At 38.2% G+C, this 27281-nt stretch overlaps 3 protein-coding genes across 3 annotated transcripts; all 3 read left to right on the forward strand.

The window, feature by feature from the left end:
* The first annotated feature begins 350 nt into the window (after nt 1-350).
* Nucleotides 351-2655, forward strand: LOC126589635 (germin-like protein 9-3). The gene is made up of 2 exons (XM_050254995.1): nt 351-396; nt 2066-2655. Exons 1-2 carry the CDS (start codon nt 351-353, stop codon nt 2653-2655), a joined length of 636 nt encoding a protein of 211 aa, XP_050110952.1.
* Nucleotides 2656-5409: 2754 nt separating this feature from the next.
* LOC126589634 (putative germin-like protein 9-2) lies at nt 5410-6145 on the forward strand. Its single transcript, XM_050254994.1, has one exon. The coding sequence runs from the start codon at nt 5410-5412 to the stop codon at nt 6040-6042; it is 633 nt and encodes a 210-aa protein (XP_050110951.1). The 3' UTR covers nt 6043-6145.
* Nucleotides 6146-7803: 1658 nt separating this feature from the next.
* Nucleotides 7804-9863, forward strand: LOC126589637 (germin-like protein 9-3). Its single transcript, XM_050254998.1, has 2 exons — nt 7804-8089; nt 9517-9863. The coding sequence occupies exons 1-2, from the start codon at nt 7804-7806 to the stop codon at nt 9861-9863; spliced, it is 633 nt and encodes a 210-aa protein (XP_050110955.1).
* Nucleotides 9864-27281: the final 17418 nt, after the last annotated feature.

Below are 27281 nucleotides of genomic sequence, written 5' to 3' on the forward strand. Positions count from 1 at the left end.
TTGTAACATTATTACTCAACAAGGAATATTTGTGAACTAAGCCAAATGCTCATAAGCATATACTTCTGTTCTACTCCATCTATATATTTAATGCTGATCAAGATAAGCTAGAGCTCTAACTTTCATCGTTTCCTACTGTAACTACAAGGAAACATTGTAATGTTAGACTAAGTTAACACGAGAAAAATTAATATTGTAAACTCCAACCACAACAAGGCCTGCAGCAACAAATTAATAAATTCGAATGCTGTTACCTTATCTTTAGAATCGACACAACCATCACCCTATATATAGTCCCTAGAAGCACAACAATCTCATCCAACTCAAATTTAGTTAATCAGGTTTCAACAATGGCCTCCAGAACTTCAAGCCTCAGACTCTTCTCACTATGTTTGGATCAAAACTTGAACTTTGGGCTCAAGAAATGAGCTGGCCCAAAAGGAGGCCCGAAGGGAAAGACAGCCGAAGCCCCAGTCAAAGCCCAGAAGGCAGAAATGGCCTTTTCTGACTTGGTGCAGCTCATGAATACCACTTGCTTACCTACCCAAAGGCCAGGTGGTATAGACTGACCAGCTACACAGCCCATAAAGTACTTTATGATGGCAGTACATGTAAAAAAACTGATGAGTCATCACCCTTCAAACCGCATTCGGGCAAGGTTGCTGCTACAGGAGACCAAGCTGAGTTGTCTATATAAGAAGAAAGAGAAACCAGGAATAAGGACACTCAATCAAACAAACAAATGCAAGCACAAACTCTGCTCAAAGCCAGATTTGTCTTCAAAACAAAGTTGTAGTCAGCCGAAGCATTCATCCCTCTCGGGACAAGCCTTCATCCCTCGCGGGATAAACCTTCACTCAAACCTTTGTAATAGCTCTGCTACCTTGTTCAACCTTGCTGTAGTATCGATTCATCTTTTGTAAATCTCTCTCCCTGAAGCTTTCATACCCTTGATAAACCACAAAGATAGGAACCTGCAAGACGACCAAGCTTGCCTGACAAGGTTAAACCTTGCCCGACCTTCTTTGTTTTTGTCTTTTCATTCATTAGCCTAGCAATATGTTGTATACTTCCAGTTATATTCAAGTAGTTATTTCTAGCAAAATGACTATTAAAAGGCTTTCTCAGTACTTGGATCCGATTTGAATATATCTTCAGTGTTCAAACCAGATCCAAGTCCTAAGCCCTCGGGCATGTAAATCTGATTAGTTAAAAGTCCTTGACCTCAAGGCATAAAAAAGAACCTTATGTGGACTTAACTCATCCACAACAATCCTTGATAAACGAGAAGTCCGAAGTTACTTGGGGCGCAAGTAATCGACCTACCTCTTAGTCTTATTGCTATTACATTATGATTATCATAGAACGCTTAAGCATGGGAAAGATTCTGATAGGAAGCCTCAAGGCCTACACCTAAGGCCCCACGAAGGCACCTATTTGGATTCATTCCGTTCTGCGGTCTAGAATGTTTGAGTATAAGAACGAACTCTAATGGGAAGCCTCAAGGCCTACACTTAAAGCCCTACAAAGGCACCTATTTGGGTTCATTCTACCTCTCGGACTCGGGTAATCAGAAGTGTAATAGTTATAAAGACTCATGCATTCACGAGAACAAATATGATGTGTTCGAGCACTGGTTTAGTTATTGATAGGAAGCCTCAAGGCCTACACCTAAGGCCCCACAAAGGCACCTGTTATTACTAACACGGTTTCTCGGGTATATACATATACAACCAAAACTCGACATCCATTTTACATCTGCCATACTAAAGATGGCAGTGGCACGCCTGAGCACTTAAAAGTTAACCTTGATTGTGAGCCTCAAGGCCTACACCTAAGGCCCCACAAAGGCACCTCTCAAAGTTAACTCTGTCCTTCTCTTTCAGCCTTGCCCGACGAGCCTTGCCCGAAGAGTCTTGCCCGACGAGACTTGCCTGATAAAGCCCGACAATGAAGTAGAAGCCCGACAGCAGCCCTCAACCGGCGCCAACCTCCCGGGGAGCTGTGTGCTCGTTGGCTAGGAAACATCCCCGACGGAAATTCCTGACGCGAACACACTAATAATTTTTTTCATTTGCCATTGTCCAAATGGCAATAGCCGGAGACCCGGACATTATTACTGACTTCATAGTGCCTCCAAATGCAAATGGAACTGTAAATGGAAACTTCTTTACATACACCGGCTTTCGTGCCCTTGTTGAAGGAGACCCTCCCATAGCCTTCAAGGCTATGAAGGCATCCTTGGCTGAATTCCCTGCTCTTAATGGGCAGAGTGTTTCGTATGCCGTCCTTCAGTTTCCAAATGGCATTACCAACCCACCACACACTCATCCTCGCTCTGCCGAGCTACTTTTCCTCGTTGGTGGTACCCTTGAAGTTGGTTTCGTTGACACAAAAAACAACCTCTTTACGCAGACGCTTCAGACAGGTGATCTGTTTGTGTTTCCCAAGGGACTTGCGCACTTCCAGTACAATGCTGATGCAGAAAACCCAGCCATAGCAATTTCTGCATTTGGAAGTGCAAATGCAGGAACTGTATCAATCCCCTCCACCTTGTTCGCCACGGGCATGGACGACAATGTGTTGGCTATCTCCTTCAAGACTGATGTTGGCACCATTCAAAAGCTCAAGGCTGGTCTTGCTCCGAAGCCGTAAAGATAGTCACATAATCAGAGAATTGATCACCAGTATTACATTGTTTGTTGAATAATTACCAATAATGTGTTCAAAGGGTGTGCCATCAACTTGTATTACATTGTTTGCCATAATTAATTTATTCTCGACTATATCATAACATTTCCTTGATTATTTGTGATGGATTAATTTTTTTTTTTTTTTGTATTAAATAATATTTTGCTTTTACAATTCAGTATAAAAGTATATAAAAAAAAAAAAAAATGGGCGCATGAGATTCATAAGACTTAGAGCTCTAGTTGGACCAGTTCTGGGGAAATTGAGTAAACAAGAAGGGTTGTTTGATGTGGGCGTATGCGGAGGGTGTGAGGTGTATGTATAGGGGAGTTGGATTCTCTCCCCTCTTTTCCCCCTCCTTCCCTCCCCTCCTATTTGAACAGTCACGATTAAGCCACGTCAATATCTTATATTAATTTTATATAAAAAAAAGAAAGACAAAATAGAGAATGTGAGAAGAGGGGAGTAGAGGGGATGGAAAGAGGAGAGAAGAGAATCCTAATTTGTATGTATAGTGTGGAGTGTACTGGTAGTAGTGGAAAATATGTGGATGATGTATTGAGATAAACTGTAACTGAAAAAGTAGATGTGGTGTGAATTTAGAATGTGAAGTGCATTGGATAATGTGGGTTGTCAATAAAATAGTCCAAACAAGAAAGCAATAAACTGTTAGTTTTACAATAAATTATGATTTTGAATTGCGTCTGCTTGACAATCAATTCTAAGGGTAATGTTAGAGAAACCAAATTTTTTAAATAAATTTGTAAACTAAATAGTGTGTCACCAATAAGAAATAAGCATGTTAATTAACACTTATTTAATAAACCAATCATCTACAACCACAACATTTAGTTTGCAAATTTGGTTTAAAACATTTAGTCTCTTTAGCATTACCCTTCTTTTGAACCCTCCCACCACCTCTCCCTTTCTCCACTCCTCATTTCTCTCGTATACTTTCTCCGTTAACTCTAAGTAGAAGAAAACTAAAAGCTAAGCCAACGACTTGTAATGATCATTCTCTTCCCAAGACCAAAACCTAGTTTCGAGTCCTGCTGTCGAAAATTCCTCTTGGTCGGCATTCTGTAAAAATAAAAAAGGAGCTAAGACCCCTCTTTGTAAGTTCCCAGATTGGCTTGTGGTATGCCCTGGACCTTGGATAGGGTAGCCTCCCCTCCCTTGATCTTTTAAAATACAGAAAAAACTAAAAACTAAAGCAAATTACAAAATGTGCCGTAAAATTTTGTATTATTGAATGAATTCAATTTTTTTTTTAAATTCTTATTGTGTTATTTGCGGCTAGAGGCTGACAAAGACTATTAACAGTCTAAGAAGTATGTGACTTATGTCCAGCAGCAAGAAGTTCTGATGCTATTTGAGTTAATTGGTACCCAAAATACTAGTTTTTGTTTTCTTTTTTCTTTTTTCCGAACCAAAATACTGATTTACACCAACCTGGGACGCAATTGGTTGAACTAAAATACTAGATTGTTGGTTGTTCCAAAATTTTGCAACAAGATGATATAAAACTGGGCAATGGAGGAATGGAGTTTGGCCATACAACCACTTTGATGTTATAAGCTGCAGACTGCAGGTAATTAACATTGATTAACAGGTAGCAATGGATGTTGTTAATTCAGCCCATACCTTGAACCAAAAAGGGTCTAACCAACAAACTAAAAAACAAAAAGGGACGTCGAAACATACATATACTGCTATTAATATTTATTTCTACGTAATATTAGTATTGGAGAAGTTAAGCAAGAGTTGTTATATTCTTGTTGTTAGTGTATACGTCTTTGAGCTAATTGTGAATTGATTAGAAATAAGTTGTGATGTTAATATGTGTATGCACTTAAGTTAAATACTAAGTGAGAAGGTATATAGATGTAAAGGCCATGAGTGCCATGTGTAATGATCTTAGCTATTGGCTAAATGAGTGGCTGAGATCTATTTTTGATTGTATTGATCCAGCTCAGTTTTGTAAAGCAATATATCTCTCCTTTGCAGGTTCTGTGTGATTGTAAGAGAGACAATTAATGAAAACAAATTATTCCTCAGTGTCTCTGTTGAAGAAAGAAAACAACCACGTTCTTCTTCCTCTGTCTTCCTTATCTTCTTCCTTCGAATTAACCATAATCAAACACTAACACTTGTTTCTATTCCAAGAAAAAAAAAAAAACAAATTAACAACTGTGGAACCGCAGCTACGACAACGATTACATTGTAATCTCCATCTCCAGTTTGGCAAGTCTTTCTGTACAAAGCTGTTCTCACTATACTTTTTCTATAAAGCAAAGGTTAAGCTGGAATTAACGTCTTGCGGGTGTCAACAATCAGAACTGAATGAACATATACCCTATTGTGTTGTAATATTATTACTCAACAAGGAACATTTGGTGAACAAAGCCAAATGCTCATAAGCATATACTTCTGTTCTACTCCATCTATATATTCAATGCTGCTCAAGATAAGCTAGAGCCCTAACTTTCATTGTTTCCTACTGTAACTACAAGGAAACATCGTAATGTTCGACTAAGTTAACATGAAATAAATTAATATTCTAAACTCCAACTACAGCAAGGCCTGCAGCAACGAATTAATAAATTCGAATGCTGTTGTTGCCTTCTCTTTAGAATTGACACTACCATCACCCTATATATAGTCCCTAGAAGCACAAATATCTAATCCAACTCAAATTTAGTTAATCAGGTTTCAACAATGGCCTCCAGAACTTCCAGCCTCAAATTCTTCTCACTAATAATTTTCTCATTTGCCATTTTCCAAATAGCAATAGCGGGAGACTCGGACATTCTTACTGACTTCATAGTGCCTCCAAATGCAAATGGAACTGTAGATGGAAACTTCTTTACATACACTGGCTTTCGTGCCCTTGTTGAAGGAGACCCTCCCACAGCCTTCAAGGCTATGAAGGCATCCTTGGCTGAATTCCCTGCTCTTAATGGGCAGAGTGTTTCGTATGCCGTCCTTCAGTTCCCAAATGGCACTACCAACCCACCACACACTCATCCTCGCTCTGCTGAGCTACTTTTCCTCATTGGTGGTACCCTTGAAGTTGGTTTCGTTGACACCAAAAACATCCTGTTTACGCAGACGCTTCAGACAGGTGATCTGTTTGTGTTTCCCAAGGGACTTGCGCACTTCCAGTACAATGCTGATGCAGAAAACCCAGCCATAGCAATTTCTGCATTTGGAAGTGCAAATGCAGGAACTGTATCAATCCCCTCCACCTTGTTCGCCACGGGCATCGACGACAATGTGTTGGCTATCTCCTTCAAGACTGATGTTGGCACCATTCAAAAGCTCAAGGCTGGTTTTGCTCCCAAGCAGTAAAGATAGTCACATAATCAGAGAATTGATCACCAGTATTACATTGTTTGTTGAATAATTACCAATAATGTGTTCAAAGGGTGTGCCATCAACCTGTATTACATTGTTTGCCACAACTAATTTATTCTGGACTATATGAGAACATTTCCTTGATTATTTGTGGTGGATTAATATTGGTTTTGTATTAAATAAATAATATTTTGATTTTACAATTCAGTATAAAGGTTAAGAAAAAGGCTTTTTTAACCTTAGTCCTTGGAAAAGATAAAAATTAATAAAAACGTAGTGTCAGATTACATATTGGATATAGTCCCTTGATGTGTCCTTAATTCAAATTTGTAGTGTAGAATGAGATTTTTAGAGTGCTAATAATAATTCCCTTATTATATTATAATGTTTAATTATAAAATATGAATGAAAAATAAGAGTCAGTCAAGTGTTAAAAGTTATGTATCAAAGGGTGCTGTAAGGGGAGCCATCCCTTTTAGGACTGGTTTGGTATTGTCGTGCTTTGAAAAAAAACTACTTCTGCTGTGCTGTGAGAATATGCTCAGTTTTGCTGCTTCACGTTTTCAACTTTTTTTCACCCAAAACTGTGAAAATAAGTTGTTTTTAAGTGTTTACCAAACACCTTTTTGAGCTCAGTTTTTTTTTGGGAACTTTAACGAAAAGCACCCGGTACTGTTCACTTTAACGAAAAACCACATTTTTACACTAAAAAGTCAATCCTGGTACTATTCACTTTACCCTTTATTTTGTCCTTATCATTAAAACTCAAAGTTTTCAAGCCCTTTTCATTAGTATACCCATTTTTTATTAAAACACTTTAGTATCAAACTAGTACTTAGTGATGTGTCTGTTAGAGGGTATTACTTAACTACCTAAACCCTAAACGATACATCTCTTCGGCAAACAAAATATACTTGAGTTTTATAAAAAAACTCAAGAACTATTGTCTTTTAAGATATAGAATGAAGAGAAGAGTTTTCTTCAAGGTCTTTTATTCTTTGTTAGTCAAATTCCAAGTTGTGTCTTGAGAGTACGGAATGTATGAAGTTCGCTAGAATCCGAAGATTGAAGTGCTTTGACTTCGGATTATAGATTGTTGAATCCTAGGAGAAGAATACCTACCGAACTACAAGCACAAGAGTAGGGACGAAATTCTGTCTTTAGGACAATACTGTATTTATGCAAGCCTCAATCTCTAAGTTTGTCAATTTTTCTAACTTTCTCTCTAGTTGTTTATATTAATCTTATATATAATTGATGTTGTAAATTTGTTTATTATTATTAGAATTATATTGTTATTTTTTCATATTCTCTAATATTGCTCCAACAACTAACATTAATTAGCAGAGAGCAATGGATGTTGTGGATCCAGCCCATACCTTGAACCAAAAGGGGTTCTAACCAACAAAATAAACAACAAAAAGGGACGTCTAAGAATGTGTATATATATATATATATATATATCTATTATATATTTATTTCCATTTTAATATAAGTGTTGGAGAAGTTAAGCAAGAGTTGTAACGTTCTTGGTTCTATTCCAAGAAAAAAAAGAAAAATAATACAAATTAACAACTGTGGAACCGCAGCTACGATAACGATTACATTGTAATCTTCATCTCCAGTTACCATTAGCGCGGCCTGCAGCAGTTACGCAGTCAAATCGTAAACCCTATAAATAGTGCCCTTTTATAGAGCTCCAATCATAGCAATAGCGTATCACATTTCTAAATACTAATCAAGTTTTTTCCAGCCATGGCATCAAGAACTCCCATGATCAAATTCCTCTCACTATTAATTTTTTCATTTGCCATTGTTCAAATGGCAAGTGCTGGAGACCCCGACATTATTACTGACTTCATAGTGCCTGCAAAAGCAAATGGAACAATAGATGGAAACATTTTCACATACACCGGGTTTAGGGTTCTTGTAGGAGAAGCTCCTCCCACAGCCTTTAAGGCTATGAAGGCATCTTTGGCTGAGTTCCCCACTCTTAACGGGCAGAGTGTTTCGTACGCTGTACTTCAATTCCCAAATGGCACCAGCGGGGAAGCCAGGATTTCTCGCGGAGGGGGGGTTGAACTTAAAAGAGTGCAAGGTTAAAGAAAAATGGCAACAACTAAATCTTTTTATACAGTAATGTCTTCCATAATTAATCAATACAAACAAATTACAATTATTGTCGGCGAGGTTTCATGTCATGAAAACATCACATAATAGGCTCATTATTAATAAAAGCAAATACATCTCTCTCAATGTAAACAACCATGCTATCACTCAACCATTGATCTCCCATTTTGTTATGCAATGGTGTTTTCACAATCTTCATAGCAGAAAAAGCTTTCTCCACCGAAGCGGTTGCATCCGATAACACCAAAGCCAATGTAAGAAGCTTATACACTAACATATAGATTTCACACCTCCTGGTCTTCACTAACTCTTTTGCAAGATCACTAATTCCTCTCATTGATGAAAACTCACTAGGCATCTTCATATCATGAATGTAATTGTTAAGTTGAATTGAAAGATTCATGAGATCCATACGATCAAAATCTTAAGGATAAAGTTAGGCTAAACGAACAATTTTTGCTTTGTCAAAAGATGCAAAATTATTCATCGGACTCAAACATGCCATACAAAGAAGCAACTCGGTATTTACCTCATTCAAGCGATCATTCAATTTCTTTAGTTGCATATCAAGGACTTGAAAATAGAGGTCCATATGATAGTAATGGAAGTTTGTGATTTTTGGAGCTTTACGCCTTGATTTTCCAGGTATGAAATGCAAATCCTCCATGTTAGGAACGATAATATCATGCTCCTCACAAAACCTTTCTACATCATGGAACAAGTTCTCAAAGTCATCATCTCTCAAGGATTGTATAGTCTTTGCTTGCATACTTCCACTAACGCCATGGCATTCACAATATCTTGATCTTTCTTTTGCAATGCTTATGATAACTCATTTGTAATTCCCAATATAAGTCTCATCAAGAAAAGGTGAAACGCAAAATCAAAAATTTGTATGCCTTTGAATAGCCTAGTTGCTTCACAGATTATCTTGGTTGCGATCACTTTTTATCCATTCAACCACCTCCACCACGGCTTCAAACATAACAATAATACTAACTATAGTACCATAATGCGAGTTCCACCGTGTATCGCATGGGCACATGAGACTACTTTCTTGATTTAATCCTTTACCCATTTCAAGATTACCAAGATCAAGAGCTTTTTGAATTTGTTCTTGTTGTTTCTCTCTAAATGCATCACGATGCCGTTTTGGCCTGGATTTTAAAATTAAAAAAAAAACCTGTGTGCAGGGAGCTGCGCAAGTTTCTGGTTTCAAAACCACTGCAGTGCTAGTTTCCGGCCGAACCAAGGGGGTTCAAGCATCGCTCCTGCCTTGGTTTTCAGGCGAGCAGAGGGGCGGCTGCCCCCTTTCACTCCTATGTAGCTTCGCCCCTGCTACCAACCCACCACACACTCATCCTCGATTTGCCGAGCTACTTTTCCTCATTGATAGTACCCTTGAAGTCGGTTTCGTTGACACCAAAAACATCCTCTTTACGCAAACACTTCAGACAGGTGATCTGTTTATGTTTCCTAAGGGACTTGCGCACTTCCAGTACAATGCTGATGCCAAAAACCCGGCCCTAGCAATTTCTACATTTGGAAGTGCAAATGCAGGAACTGTATCATTCCCCTCCACCTTGTTCGCCACCGGCATTGACGACAATGTCTTGGCTGTTTCCTTCAAGACCGATATGAGCACGATTCAAAAGCTCAAGGTTGGTCCTGCTCCCAAGCCATAAAGAAAGAATCACATAATCATAAAATTGGTGGTCAGTATTAATTACATTAATTATTTGTCGAATAATAACCAATAATGTGTTCAAAGGGTGTGCCATCAACCTGTACTACATTTTTTTGCCATAATTAATTTGTTGTCGACTATATGATAACATATTCCTCGATTCATTGTGGTGGATTAATACTTTGGTTCTGTATTCAATTTTTTTTTTTAATTTTATTTTACAATTCAGTATAAAGGTAAAAAAAAAAGAAGAAAAAAGGGGTGCATGCAGTGGCAGACTAATCCAAGAAATTCTTAGAAAATATGAAGCCAGATTCACTTAGCATGAATATTGGGAGCTCGTTCAACCATGCATGCTGCGAATTGTGTTGATAAGAATTGCTCAATATGATTATCAAACAGTGGTTGATTATCCATTAGTATCAAGACGTGATTTATTGTTCACGACAAAGGCTTTACAAGGCGGCCATCATGCGGTTCGGTATTATAAATATGAGGCGTTTTGCAATGTGCTAACCCCTTCAAACAACACACAAATTGCCCTGAGCAAAGCTTCTCAACAACCTTGAGATTTTTTCCTCTCCCTTTTTCTTCTCGCCAACACATCTTTAGTTTGGATAGACAGCACTGGAGTCGTAGAATCAGCCGACCGAGGAGCACCTTTAGTTTGGATAGACAACACTGCTTTGAGATCGATTGGTTATTTATCCAAGTCTCGGTCAACAAGGATTTCTGAGTCCTTGTTGGTAGAGGTCATCTCATCAACCTTCTCGGTGAAGTGAGGTGTTACCAGGTTACTACATTCGACACATTGAAAGCCAAATTTGAAATTGAACTTCACAGAACTAGCAGCCTTGTCTTCAGGCTCCAGAACCCAAAGGCTGAGACATGTTTCTTCCTCGACCGCGCTCGCAATATCAAGAAGTCAGCAGCGCGCCCAATGCCACATCAACATATTTTACTCCTTGGCCGAACTTGGCCAACGAGTTGGCACACCCCGCACATAACCGAATGATGTAGTTAGCTTATTAATTACTCGGCTTGCGTGCCATGTAGGCTTGGTAGTTTTTAGGGTCAACATTTTGGCACGCTCGGTGGGACCCAGTTCTAAAATTACGAAGTTCATATGATATATCAGGATGTCAATTCAGCTCCTTTCAGCTGATTGGATGCATTCCTAGTTCAACTTGATGCGGAACAAATCTTTAAAGCATGTGAAGAAAGACAATCTTTCTCTCAAATGATAAAGGTGAAAGTTCATCACGGCCTACATGATCAATGGTTAAATGAAAATAAAGCTTGATTTTATGAGTGGCTCGATAAGAAAATGCTTTTTTGGTCTTAGGTTCAAATCAATTCCATTTGCAAAGGAGATGGAGATGTTATAGACTTACAGTGATATTGCAATCCAAATCATTTGTGAGTATGTTGTAGTAGTAGAATAACACTGGGGCTTAGCCTAGTACTTAAATTATTGACTTTGTTGCTTAGCCTAGTACTCTGTAAGTCTGTTATAGTAGTGGTGTAGTACTTTGTTTAGTTTGTACTATTGGATAAAAATGATTCACGACTACTAGAGAACATCGTATTTGACAAAACATCTTTTACGATAGGGGCTTTTACTGCTTGGGGGCTCACGCCATGAATAACCATTTACAGCACTCTTTGTGCGCCACAAAAGACCAATTCTATTGTAGTGATTTTCTCTACTTAACTAGTTCAGGGGCCATCATATGATTAGTAAATTGAAGATGTTTCCCTCAATTTTATTAAATAACTTGAGCTTGAATAAATCTGGATAACCCATATATTTGGAATATGTCCATTGTGATAAAAAATCAGTGGGATGATCCACTTTGCTTCTTAGGTATGTGCATGAGCATGTCTTGTTCTGATTGAGATGTTAAGGGAAAAGCTCCAATGTAATAAAGAACAGTTTGTACGAAGGTCTCTCTATCTCTCGCATGCGCATGAGCATGTTTTGGTAGATTTATGAATCGGGTTTGAATTGGATTGCGTGGATGTTGGAATATGTAATGCAGTGTGTGGGTTATAGTATTAGAATATTTAAAGTATGTACTATGCTAGCTTTGTGGCTGGTTTTGGATCTCATCATGTGTGTGGTTCAGTTTAACTTTTATGTGAACTTGTGATTTGGCATGTACTTTAACTTCTTTGTGAACATGTGATTATGGTTCAGTTTATGTATATAGTGGTCCTTATAATCCTGAAACTGTGAAACATCAGAATTGTTAAACTATGCATATAGTTTTACTTGCCTTATGTTTTTTAGATTCTTTGGATTTATGAGCATCCTCTGATCTTAGGGTGGTACAAGAAAAATTGAAGAAGATGTGTTTAATTTTCACTTCAACTACTCACTTGCATTATTTATGGTATAGATTGGTGGTTGCTATGCTCACACCTTGAGCTACCATTATACAAGGCTCTTCATTACAGCTTATGTTTATTTTCTGATTTTGATTGTTTGGGTTTCTTACCAATTGACAATTATATTGTGCTTGATATAAGTTTTATTTTATTTTATTTTTGCAGAATAAAGATAATAATTGTGGATCAATGTTCGTAGCACTACATTCGAACTCCTTGACAGTTGGGTAAAGTGGACATGAAAAACTAGTGTTATAAGACATCATAGGATTGTAACAAGTAAGACATCATAGGATTATAACAAGTACTTGTAAAATTTTTACATTGATTTTTTGTTTATATATGTAGTTGAATATATGATTATTAATATAAATCAATTCTTTCAATAAAAATTGGCATTGAAAATATTATTAAATTTAAAAAAAAATTGTATTCGTATCCTTTTATTTTTGCCAACGAAGTAGGATCAACGGAAATGTTTCCAACGACTCTTGACCCTCACAAATATGTTTTTGTGCATATTTTCGACAATTCTTAATTGACGGTAATCGTAATTGCAACATAATGTTAGAAAATAACATTTTACTGTTGGAAAATCATTTTTCGACATAATGTTTTGGTCGTAAGAAAATCATCTCAAAAAATAGATGTCGTTGTTTGAAAAGTATATTTGATGGCCATACAAGTATTTGTGACCACACAGACATGTTGAAAATAAAATGATTTTGTCATTTTGAAAAATCAATTCCAACAAAAAGATAACTAGTAACGACAAGCCACAAGTGTCGAAGCATTTTCGACTGTTGGTCGAAAAAAAAGTATTTCCAATGAATCAATTTGCGACGCCCAACGAGGGCTTTTTCTTGTCGTAAATAAGTATTTACGATGGCAAAATGCCTTTTCCGATGACAATTGACCCTTGCAAATGACCCTTTTTTTGTAGTGCAATTAGATGTCGGCCTAAGAAAATTGTTAATTTGGCCGAAGAAAAAGATAGGCCACCTATTTTTTTAGTTGAGATGGAAAATATGGTCGGCCGAGAAGAAAAAGTTAGGTCACCTAATTTTTCAGTTGAGACTGAAAATTTGGTCGGCCTAGAAGAAAAAGTTCAAGTTTCAAAGCCAAATACAAAAATTGACTCAGAAAATGATTCGTCAAAGGAATGCTCCAATGACGAACAAGGCCGAGACATAGGCCTAGCCCAATCGATATGATTATTGGCGATAAGGCCGATATGGAGAAATCCCGTTGGGCTAAGTTGCTTGAGTTAAAAATCAAAATTGGCAAAATAATTATGCTCAGGGAGAATAATTTTTCAATGCATTCGGCAACAGAAAATGAAAAATATTTCGCCAAGTAAAAAATATTTGGAGAAAATTCTTTATTTGGCCTAGAGCAAAATCAATTTGAAAATTTTGTTATTACAAGATCTCGACTCAGACTAAAGCATTGTTGGCCTCCTCCTTTTTATAGTTCAGCTACTTGCATTTTCTTTTGTTTAAAAAAGAAAATTGAATAAGAACACTTATTTTCTTAACCATGTGGCTGCTCAGGTTGATGCTTAAGAAAATAAGGGGGCACATGTGGTATAATCAGCGGTTAAAATTCAATTTTAGTCTCACCATGAAAGAAGGCTTGTAGTGTGCTTAATAAGACAAAGGGCCACCCATGCTAGGTGGTAGGCCTGATGGCTAGCCATCTTAATCATTCGGCTTTTCGGGCCGATGCATAAGGCTGACAGCTTATTGATATATATATTTACCTTGCATCAAATTTTTCTTAGAAGAAATTGATCACTTTACCACGAAGACCGTACTTGCTATCAGTAAAATGTGGTGCTTGCTGTGATTCCATTTGAGACCACCGAATGAAGTGGAGAGGTTTTTTCAGAGTCGAGATATTTATGGTATTTTCACATTGAGCTCAGCGGTCAAGTCTTTGCCGAGTTTGTGTACCGAAAAATTTTGGAAGGGTTTGGCTTTTTGACAATGTTCTTCAGTGATAAGTTGATTTTATATTGCCGACGTGCAGAGCAAGGCTCAAATTGAGTGTGCCATTGTTGATGGTATACACCGCGAGCTATTGAGCTATGGAAAATTCTGGAGTAGCTTGCTGGCGGTTTGTTTTCGCTGAGTTGTGTTTGTACTCGGTGAGCAAGTGTTATTTCCATTTTCAGTGGGATGTTCAAAAGCTTTAGACTACTTGATGAATTCCGTGGAATTTGTCCTCTATGAAGTTGGAAGCCCAACTTCGGTCAAGCAATGCATTATGTTCAGGTCCTATTGTTTAGACCCAAAATGTTATTTTGGGCTGAGCTCAGAAATATTCTCGGCCCAATGGTGTTTATTTAAAGTCTTGTCATGGGCCGATCCTATCGAGGTTGGCCGAATCCTGCTACAAAGAAGATTATTTCGGATAAAGGTGAAGTAGCCGAATCCTGGTATAATAAGGAGTCTCAAAGCTAAAGTACTTGGGATTAGGAGATGAACCTGGTTTGTTTGAAGGTTTGGTTCAGAATCCTATGGAGATTAGGATTGGTCAGAGTTTAATCGGATTGGGTTGAGGAGTCCTAATCAGAGTATATGTCTAGTTTGGCTAAAAGCAGGTTCGTTTCTATAAATACAAGACACCGTGCAACATTTGAAACTCCCTTCAATTCAACACACAAATTGCCCTGCGCAAACTCTCGCTCTATGCGAAACCTCTCAACAGCCTTGAGATTTTTATTTTCTTTTTCCTGTCGACACATCTTCAGTTTGGATAAACAGCAGTGTGAAGGCAACCGATGACATCTTCAGTTTGGATAAACAGCACCGAAGCCGTAGAATTAGCCAATCAAGAAGCACCTTCAGTTTGGATAAACAACACTGCTTCTCTGCCGATTAATTACCTATCCAAGTCTCTATCGGCAAGGATTTTTGAGTCCTTGTTGGTGGAGGTCATCTTATCAGCCTTCTGGTGAAGTGAGGTGTTAAAGATTATTGGGCTCAGTGCATTGAATGCTGAGTTGTTTTATGATTGGATATTCATAAGTTAGTTTTAGAGTTCGGTATTCTGACTACCGAACCACATTCATCATCAAGACATACAAGTTGTGTCTGTATAGTTTGGTGCCAGTTGGGTGTTCTTATACTCTTACGAATATAATCACCGTGACCGAACTCGGTGCCAACGATCCATGAACTTTGCAAGACTAGCAGCCTTGTCTTCAGGCTTTAGAACTCGAAGGTCGAGACATGTTCCTTCCTCGGTCGCAGTTACAAGATCAAGAAGTCAGCAGCACGCCCAACGCCACATCAAGATATTTTACTTCCTCGCCGAGCTCGGCTGAAGAGTTGGCATGCCCCGCAGACAATCGAAGGATGGAGTTAACTTATTAATTACTTGGCCTGCGTGCCACGTAGGTTTGGTAGTCTTTAGGGTTAACATTTTGGCACGCCCGGTGGGACCTAGTGCTTAAGCTACGAAGTTTCATGACCATTGAGACACGGTCAGTAAAAAAGAAAATAGGAATGGGTAAATCGGTGACTAACCTTCCACCCATGGTCCAAAACCCAGATCATGATGGTGACAGACACAAAATCCTCTTGCTGCCATCACACCCGAAGCCACAAGTGCGACACGCCGAGAAAATAAGTCAATCTCAACGGACAGGCTCGTGATGCAGAGACAACCACTAGAGCGACAAAAGGAATTTTTGTAGAAGGAATAGTAGAGGATTGTGATGAGGATGGTGGTGAAGCATATAATCCACCAACTAGGTCATTTTTCCGAAGACGACTTGAAGAGCAATCTCGGCAGTTTGAGCAAACGTTTAGCCAAGAAATAAAAGGGATACTCAAAGAAGTACGTGGTTATAACACCATGCACACTAGATTGCTTGAGGTTCTGTTTAGTAATACCCAGAAAATTGGACAAACCGATCGATCTAAACAACCTATTCCAAAGAACAATCCAATACCGGCATTACCGGTCGAGACAGGATCTGCTCGGCTCAAAATGATTGATCTGGAAAAAAAAAGTGGATCAAGCAGCAAGGTGGATGAATTCGATCGAGGAGCAGAAACGACATCCGTCGATATGGTTGAGGTCCAAAGAATGATTGATTCGGCCTTGAAAAAGGGGCCGAAGTTCCCAAAATTCATTCATCCATACCCAGCTTATGTAGAAAAGTTTGAATATCCTAAAGGCTTTAAAATCCCAGACTTTAGCCTTTTTGCTGGAGAATCGTCCCTGTCTTCGTTAGAACATGTAGCTCAGTTCATTATGTAATGCAGAGATGTTAATGGCGACTTCCATAAACTATGACTATTCAACTTTTCGTTGATGGGCACAACATTCATGTGGTACATCAGCCTCCCACCTAACTCCATCCAGAGTTGGGAGGAACTGGTCGAAAAATTCCATGAGCAATTCTATCGACTAGGAATGGAAATGTCAGTTTCTTCATTGACCATGATGGCTCAAGCATCCGACAATTCACCGATGGATTATCTTACAAGGTTTAAATCGGCCAGAAACTAGTGCCGAGTACCTCTCCTTAAAGTCGAATTTGTCAGGTTTGCTTTGAATGGGCTAGACGTGGAATACAAAAAGAAATTCCTGGGGGCAAATTTTTAAGATATGTATGAGCTGGCTCAACACTTCAAACAATATGATTGTCTGCTTCGAGAAGAAAAGATCTCAAAATCCTTATCTCGAGGGACGATTTATAAGAACCCTGCAGTCAGTTATGCATAGGTCGAGGTCGAAGAACCTCAAAGTGTCAACATAGATGCAGCCGATATAATGATTGATAAACCTTATGTATGTAAGGCATTGGCACACGCCAACTCCAAAGATGTCAAAACCCGCTCAGCCAGTGTGGGAGCAGCTGCTAAAACATCAAAGGTCTACACTTTAGTAATAAATAAGGACGACGCCATTTTCGACCAGTTACTGATCGTGAAAATTGTTAAGTTCGGCCGAGACATAATATTCCCAAGGCCGACGACTTAAAAGGGAAAATTTATTGCAAATACCATAACTCAGACAAGCATACAATGAACAACTACGTCATGTTTCAAGATGTCATCCAAAGTTGGATCGATAACGGTAAACTTAACTTTCTAGAAAAGAAAATGGGCGTCGACACTGACCCATTTCCTACGATGACAATAAACATGGTAGATGCTTGTTTGGTCGAGTTCGTCCCAAAACAGAATTCTCAGCCACGAGTGAAAATTGATTTATTCTCAAATAAGCCACCCCAAGATTTAACTGGACTAGCTGTTATCAAATCAATCTCAAGTTCTAGCACTGAGGAAAGTGAAGAGCCGATGATCCTATGTAGTCAGTGTAAAGCGAATGTCGAGTCGAAAGAAAAGCCGTGTCGGATAGGAATACCACAACAAGTGCCCACAGCTGCAACGACGCCTAAAAAAGTGCTTGGAATAGGCCAACCCCATAAGGTCTTTGATAAGCTTGGTCCTCATGTCCAAGATACTAAGCCATCTTCTGCAAGAGGATGCCTTGATTTCAACGTGCCATTTTATAACGAAGATTATTATGCGCGCAACTTTAGTAGTTCAAGTTCACCCGTGAACCAGCGCACCTTCAGACTTTCTAAGCCACGCGATCAGCGTTGGTATACCTATAATTCCCCTAACGGTGTATACACCACGATGTCCAAATCATAGAAATATCGGCGCCAAAGAATAGACTATATGGCCAGCCGACAAGCAGCCCAGGGTACCTCAACCCCCAAATGACAGCTGAAGGAAATGGCTAGCAATGAAATGAAAACGGATCAAACTCCTTATTCGGCCCTGAGAAATGAAAGCTTGCCTTGAGTACTTATGGGAGGAAGCCAAGAGCAAACTTGGTCTGCTACCCGCACATAAACTGTTGATTAGAGTCAGACGAAATCTACACCCACCGTTCCTCGGGGAGGCTTTAGAATACATGCAGGAGTTTCATAAAAAGAATTCGACTAATGACTTATACGGTTTGCGAAAAGCGTGCCAAGATACTATTGATCTCGTTCTAACATGCCCAGATGCTAAACAAATCATTCAAAGAACTTCAAACTCGGGGTTGAAAGCGAGGTTCTAGCATATACGCGAGGCTCGAGTCCTTGGCTTTGATGTATATCAATACACTGATATTGACGCGGCCGAACTTCCCTTCTCCCTTGAGGACCTCCAATATTTACGGTACCATTTCGAAGTCTTTTCAACCGTCTCCCTCTATAACCTTACGACCAATGAAACAGAATGCAACACACGATTAAATGCTTACCTTGACACCAAAGATGCCTGTATCACATATTATGAGCAAGCTCATGCCACAACACAAGTCCTGAACCCAATTCCACCTTCCGGTGAACCCCAGTCCAATGAACAAACCGAGAAGGCTCATGTAGACATATCGCAGGAACATACTCCAGCGACAGCAGAGGAAAACCAAGCCAACATTATCCACATGAAGAACACATTGCCAGAAAGTCTGAAAGTAGATCACGACCCGATGGGCCATTTAGTCATCGACAACATGAAAATCAGCATGGTTCATGTCTTACCTGTCGAGTTCCAGCCAACCGCGTCCCAACATTGATAAGCTTGGTTGCTGAAGAAACCACATAGATCGATTTTGTGGACACTGAAGAGATTGAGTTGACCACAAAGGAAGACAAACTCAAAGCAGTTATTGCCAAGCTATTTCACCGTTCTTCTTCGGCCAACCTCTATCATTTGAAGCCGTTGTATGTTACAGCTTACATCGAAGGATATCCAAATTCTAAAATCTTCGATGATTGCGGAGCAACGGTCAATATCATGCCCGTCTCCATCATGAAAGCACTACATCGCTCTAACGACAAACTTATTCCATCAGGGTTCACCATAAGTAGCGTCATCGGTGACAAGTCCCAGACCAAGAGGGTACTTCCGTTAGAAGTAAATATTGCAATTCGTAATCACATGATTGTGTTATTCATAGTCGACTCAAAGATCGAGTATAACGCATTGCTCGGTCGGGACTAGATCCATCAAATAGGCTGTATCCCTTCATCTTTATATCAAGTCCTCATCTTCTGGGATGGCAAATCGGTTGTGGTTCATTTGGCTTACAGTTAGCCATTCGAAGCTAACATGATCCAGGCACATTAGTATGATGACCACGTCGGCCACATCACCTTGCACAGTTTCAACGATAAAGGATGGCCGACTTGGATTTCAGTTCAGAAAGCCATCGAGGTTGGCGCCGAGACTGTTTACCAAGATTCGGCGAGACTCGCGTCAGCTGACCTCATTACTGACCCCGATGTCTAACACCAAACAGGCCGATTGTTGGGCCGCGATTTCATTTACCAAGGAACAACTGTTGGCTCGCTAGTATACTATTTCCAAACAACTGAATTTAGGTGTAAACCTCGTGGAGCTTCTCGCTGAAGGAGATAATGGTCCCGTCTTTTCCTCTGACAAAGTACAAGCTGACCCGATCGAGCTTGAAGACAGTCAACCCTAAGTCAAAGATCCACTAGAGGAAATAGATGTAGGAATGGCCATGACCCTTGGCCATTTTTTATTAGTGCGTTGCTACCCCAATCCATGAAAACTGAACTTTGTAAATTACTCAACGAGTTTAAAAATTGTTTATCTTGGAGTTACCATGAGATGCCTGGTCTAGATCGAACCTTCGTTGAGCATGAATTACGCATCAAAGCTGGATGTAAGCCTTTTCACCAACCCCCTCAGCGCTTCTCGACTGAAGTACAACTTGGCATAAAAGACGAACTAGTTCAACTTTTAAAAGATGGGTTTATTCGGATAGCTCGATACGTCGAATGGTTGGCGAATATCGTACGAGTGTTAAAGAAAAGTGGCGCTTTACGCATTTGCATCGATTTTCGTAATTTAAATTTGACAACCCCCAAAGATGAATATCCGATGCCAATCTGAAATTTGTCAATTGACGCCACAGCTAATCAAGAAATGTTGTCCTTCATGGACAACCATGCTAGCTACAACCAGATCTTTATCGCCGAAGCTAATGTTCACAAAACTGCCTTATGTTGCCCAGGGGTACTTGGGACCTACGAGTGGGTAGTCATGCCACTTGGCCTTAAAAATGCTGGTGCCACATACCAACGTGCTATGAACACCATCTTTCATGACTTGATTGGTACTATCATAGAAGTATATATCGACGATATGGTAGTTAAATCGAAGGGCCTCCAAACGCATCTAGATGATCTTCGGTAAGCTTTTCTTCGTATGCGCCAACATAATCTCAAAATGAACCTGGCCAAGTGTGCCTTCGGTGTATCGGCCGATAACTTCTTTGGTTTTCTTGTACACCATCATGGTATCGAAGTGGACACAAATAAGGCTCACGCAATCATCGATGCTCCATCTCTGATGACCAAAAAGCAACTCCAGTCTTTACTTGGCAAGATAAATTTTCTTCACCGTTTCATAGCTAATTTGGTGGGAAAAATAAAGGTGTTCTCTACGCTTTTGAAACTCAAGGATTCGGACAGGTTTAAGTGGCGTGAAGAACATAAAGCAACCTTCACACAAATTAAGGTTTCCCTTACAACCCCACTCATCCTCGTACCGCCTAGAAGTGGTAAACCTCTTAAGCTATATATTTCGGCAGCTGAAGAGTCCATCGGTTGCCTAATTGCATAAGAGAACGATGTCAGACGTGAACATGCCATCTTTTATCTCAGTTGAAATCTTAACTCACATGAAATCAATTATTCAGCTGTAGAAAAACTCTGTCTGGCTTTGTTTTTTGCTGCATCTAAACTTCAGCATTACATGCTCCATTCTGTGACTCAGGTCATCGCCCAGACTGATGTTATTCGGTATATGCTAACTCGAGCAATAGTCAAAGGCCGAATTGGGAAATGGACAATGGCACTGTCCGAATTTAGTTTGCAATATGTGCCACAGAAAGTCGTCAAAGGGCAAGAACTAGCCAATTTCTTAGCCCAACATCATTCTCTATATGGTTTCGGGGGCAATGACGTCGAAATTGGCATGGTGGAAACGTGTGATAATTATTGGACGATGTATTTTGATGGCTCCAGTACTTCAGCCTTGGCTGGTGTTAGGATCGTTATTCAATCCCCAGATCAACATTGCTGGTATTTTTCTCTCAAGCTTGATTTTGATTGTACAAATAATCACACCGAATACGAAGCCTTTATCATCGACCTCAGCGTCCTTCACGTTCCTAAATTATTAACTCATTGTATTTAAATTTCATAACCCTTATTTACTTCTTATTCTTAGCTTTTATATCAATTAATGGCTTTCGTCACCCTCGGGTGTCGGCCAGCACGTGTCTATCCTGGTATTCGGGGAATATCAGGGTCGGGGCGTGTCACTTTTGTATCTATGAACAACATCTACTAATTCAGTTTCAATCAGGATTCTCTTATACCAATATCTCAGCTTATAGTGAGGGCGAGCGTGATCACAATGGTATTTTTCACCTACTTGTCTAGAAGATAAGGATAAATCTAAATCCTCTATTATCATCAGAGGAAATGCCATGGACCAAGTGAAATGATTGTCAACTACCGCCTTCTCCTTGCCTTTGTTATAAGGGAGAGGCGTTGAAAGGGGATTTAGATTTGCTTGGGAGGATGAAGAAAAACCCTTTTGAATAGAGGCATAACTTTTCCTAGCAAGCGCTAGAGCTTGCTCCTTTTTTGTGTTTGCACTGAAAAAAATTCATGAGTTGAAAAGTCAGGCAAAAAATTTGATTCACCCTTAATATATTCAATATCAAAGTCAAATGCTGACAAGATCCCTTACCATATACCAAAAGTTTTCTTTGATGCTAAATTTTTAACATCTTTTAGTAAAATATCTTTGGCGGCCTTACAATTCACTGTAATCAAGAATCGTTTATTAAGAATGTCACTTTTGAATTTTGTGACTGTGTGAACTATAGAAGGTAACTCCTTCTTAACCGTTGAATAGCTATGATGGCTGATTTCTAGACTCCTGAAGTGAAATGAACTAATTGTTCTTTACCATCACCATATCCTTCTTCAAAAGCATCAGTTTCTACAATTTTAAAAGCTTCTGGGTTAGCTAAAGCAAGACATGGATTCCTTGACTTTTCTTTTCAAAAGTCCAACTGCATCGTTTTGTTCTTCACCCCATGGAACATGGGTTTTCTTTAACCTTTGATATAAAGGTTTGCTGTCTTTGGCAAGATCCTTATAGAAGTCTCCATCATAATTTAGACTTCCTAAGAATCTCTACAATTGTGTCTTGTCCAATATTTCATCTAGAAATTTATCAGCAAACTTAATAGCACTGTCAATAGGCAAAAATATTGGGATATTTGGTGAAATAGCCAAAATTTTGATCCTGAATTGAATTTTAACCAACTATTATAACTTTTTATAATTATAACCAAAATTTGATATGAAAATACTACAATACCCTTTTTTTAATTAAATAATTACACAACTACATCTTCTCCATCTATTATGCAGTCTTTCCGATTCTTTCCTGCAACACGGTCAGTATTGCTCTGCTCTCGTATTGATTTTGTTTCTTTCAAAAAATAACTACATAAAACCCTAAAACACCACAGCATCCATCCCATTGTCAATTTAATGTTTTTTTTTTCAATAACGAGCCTATTGGTCGGAATTGGATCGATATATCTCATATGACTTGGATAAAGGAATCGGTTGATAGGATCTTAATTACCAGTCATCACGAAGCTCGTTTGTGAAGGAAGGAAATGCTTCACGGTAATGTTTATTTTATAGTGATTTGATGTTTTTGTTGATTCTCCGTTTTCTTTTCACCAGAATTGAATCTACAAATCTCCGATGACTTCAATAGACGAATTTACCGACTGACAGTTGACGAAGATGAAGAAGCTATAGGTTTCTGTAAACTTGAGTGAAGAAGATATACTTTTGTAATTATTTTAGTTAAGAGAGGGGAATACCATTTCTGGGAAATTAATTTATCAATACTGCTGACAAATTTCAAGGTTGAGATGCTTGTGTTTGGATCAGTGAGTTCTAGTACTGGTTCAAGGTTTGGCGACTTCTTCTTCCTTACCATAAAATTGCCCATCAATTCCTGAAACTCGCTTTTACTTTTTATTTTGCTAGCTTTTGCTTTGAACTTCATCTTCTGGAGAGAACTGATAGAGTTCGAGGACTTGAACCCTTTGTTTTAGTTGTCAGAGTTCTCCGTTTGTAGCATTGATTTAATGTTGTAGCTCATTTACAGTTGGTTCCTTTTTTACCGAACTTTCAAGTATTCTATCAATTACTATTTTAAAGCTATAAGCTTTTAACTGGTTGTTTTACTATATTTTTCTGAAGTTTCACATTTTTCCAAAGGATCTTCTAACTTATCAATTAAGTCTAAAATCAGACTTTCTTCTTTGATAATAACACAAAGATTAAGATTTTTCATATGACATGAACAATCTTCTTCTTCTGAGCTAGAACTACTATTTTCAAATGTAGACTCAAATGATTCTCCATTTTCAAGAGCTGCGACCTCATTTTCACTTTCTTCAGAATCAGAGTTCAACATCAGTTCGCACAACTGTCACTTTAATCCTTCATCAAGATTAAGATTATTAATCTTGTATTTCATCCTACATTGATGTTGCATGTGTCCAACTCTTCCGCACTTGTAACAAACAAGAGGCTTTTCTTGTAATCATTTCCTATTCCCTTCTTGTTTGCGAGAATGATATTTCTTTTTCTGGAAAGACCTATAATGTTTTGAGGATTTTTAGGACTTTCTTTTGAATACCTTTTGTGAAATTTTTTATTTTTCTTAAAAGGTTTTCTTAAGGAAGATGATTTATGTTAGGCTCAAATCCAAATTGCTCAAAGAAATCACCCATTTCTTTTTTCTCTATACTCTTTTGCTTTTCAAGGTGCTTCTTAATTTCATATCATTACAGAGTGCTAAACGTTCAATACAAATTTCAGCCATTAATTCTCCATAAGTTCGTCTATCATATGCTATGACTCATCCACACTTATTTCTAAAGTCTGCTTCGCATCTTCTCTGCAAAAAGAGTAGGTAATCTAGAAAGAAATTTCTCTTTTCAGAAATCTGTATTACAATCAGATCTAATGAAAACTTTAGAATAAAAGACATCTTTATACCATCAGAAGTGAGATAGTGTTGGACATTTTAGATTCATCAAGAGTTCTCTAGATCTATCAAATTGGAGCTCAGCTATTCCATAAAGTGAAGTGTAATTGTATAAATAAGGGTATTAACTGAATCTTCTTGTCTTACAACTTCTCCATTTATTTCTACCTGGCTAGTTGCTGAAAAGATTTGTTCTTTTGCTTCATTGCTTAGACGAAAATCCCACCATCCACAAAGTTGTCCAATAAATCCCGCAGCCATAATCTAGGCGATGGTTTCATCAAAATTTCCTTTTATCTTACCAGCTGTTGAGAACATAAACATATGTCTCATGGTAATAAGGATCTAATATTTTGTATGGTCATCGATGTTCCATTCAATCCATCGTATTGAACCCCTTCTTCCATATCATTTTCTTTGAATTGAAGGTCTACTAGGGTTGGTTTGGGATAATAATTCTTTGTGATAGCCATTCTTTCGACTATCCTGCCAAATTTTATCGTATTTATCTCCGATTTGGGTTTACGCTCTATGAATTGCTCTTCTAATTTTGAAATTTGAGCTACCGAAATTACCGAGATCTTTGGCTCATCTAACTTTATCGAACATAATCTTTTGGCCAAAGCATCTACAAAGCTATTATCAATAAATGGGTGTTTTTCCAACTTATGATTCTTAAGTTCAGGGTTATAGGTTGGTTTAAGCATGGCTTTTCTAAAACTATTCTTTTCCTTTTCATTCTTCTTTTCTTCAAAAGAATTGGGAGATGTTCCTGTAGAAATATCAGAGAGACGGGCCATAGGGTCCACTTCCAACAACACCAATATTGTCCCCAACTTGGTAATTACCACCTACACAATCCGTCAGGTGTGGGGTTTTATCACAAAAGGCCTCGGTATTAGTTAGAGTGGGATTAGGATATTTAAACTATCATTTTTCTTTTTGTATGGCCGATGTGGGATTCAACACACCCCCTCATGTGGGATCCAATTAGTGGGTCACACGCGGAAGATTCACACATCGGCAACCACGTGGAGCCAATGGGACTCACCCTACACGTGGGGCCAAGGGACCCACCATCATCGCGTTGGGCCAAGGGGACCCACCCATCACGTGATAGTACAGTGCGGGCCCACTTCCTGGCTCTGATACCATGTAGAAATATCAGAGAGACGGGCCATACGGCCCACTTCTAACAACACTGAGCTTGTCCCCAACTTGGTAATTACCACATCCACAATCCGTCAGGTGTGGGGTTTTATCACAAAAGGCCTCGGTATTAGATATTTAAACTATTATTTTTCTTTTTGTATGGCCGTTGTGGGATTCAACAGTTCCTTGTACTCTAGGATTCCAAATTCTAGATTTAAGAGAATCATTACTCTTTAATGAGTTCTCTATCCTCGAGGCTTGTCTTCTTAAGGATTGAAGGAACAAGTTGGTATAATTATATTTTGCTGTATCACAGCATCAACTCCAGTATGCAGAGAAGCATTTTGTCCTCCATCTGGTACTTCTTTACAAGGAGAGGCAATTGTTCCTTTTGGATTTTTTTGAATAGCCTTTTCTGGCTGATGTATAGCTTTTTCTTCTGTTCCTTGTTTTGTTGTATAAATTCTAAATGAGTTGTCTAGAGTACTTATATATTGAGTATATTCAAGAAACTTGTATTTCTTAGCACATCATTCAAATCAAGGAAGGAACCTTTTATTAAATTATTTTTGTATTATAAAGGTCTAGTGAAGTTTTCTCAAGAATACTCTTCTTTCTGACCCTTCTTTTTTCAAAGCACTTTCTTCACTGAGATAATCTTTCTCAATGAATTAGTTATCTAGCTCAAATTTTGTTGTTACACATATGTTAGATTCAACATCATCCCAAGATAATGCTGGTTGGGGCGGATTCCTAGAAGGTGTTGTGGCTCCTGTGTTTTCAACTTTGTACAATGGAAACTGGACTTGTTCGTTGGTCTTGCTAAAGCCTTCTAAAATGATTTGCTCATAGGAATTCGATCCTGAAGTTGATTTTTAACCGAATTTGTCCTAAATGGGATAGGTTGGGTTACGCTTTGAAAATCAACGCTTAACCTAGGACCTAGACTTAGTAGGGTCGGCCTATTGTTTGAGAATTGTATTTCTACATCTCAGTCTTCGTATTGATTAATCTGATACGGTTCTCGATTTTGAATGAGTTTCGGGGGAGTTGCCTCCTGCAACCTCCATCTTTTAGGTAGAGTCATTCTACCTATTTATTTTTTAGAAAACTTCATTTTAATCCTTGGCAAAGATGACTTTTTGATTAAAACCATGAGTAAGATCAAAATCTAATTTTAGTCCCTTGATACATTAATAACCTCATTTATTAATTATATTTTGATTTTTTAATTATTTATCTTTTTCTTTCTATTTTTTAATGTATTAATTTTATTTCATTATAATTTTTATTTTCATTTCATTCATCGTAATATATTTTGTTGTGAACATTTAGATAAACTAATTTTTGTTATACAATATATTTTGATGTACTTTATCTTCTTCATTTAGGTATATTAAATTCATTATAATACATTTTGGTGCATACATTTAAATATATTAGTTCAATATAATATATTTCGGTACTAACATTTAGGTACATTAATTGAGTCTTTCAAGTTTGAAGAATGTTAAATAAAATTAATAAATTAAAAAACTCTTTTTTGGTCAAAAAATAAATTAAATTTGTGTATTAATAAATTTAAATATTTAATGGGATACATTAAATAAAATGCACATGAATTATTTTGAATTAAGTGCACATTAGGGACTAAAATCAATATTTAATCTAACATCAGGTTTTTTTTTAAAATTTTAATCTTCTGGAGGGATTAAAGTTCAAAAACC

Source organism: Malus sylvestris, chromosome 11 (genome assembly GCF_916048215.2).
Source record: "Malus sylvestris chromosome 11, drMalSylv7.2, whole genome shotgun sequence".
Classification (NCBI taxonomy): Eukaryota; Viridiplantae; Streptophyta; class Magnoliopsida; order Rosales; family Rosaceae; genus Malus; species Malus sylvestris.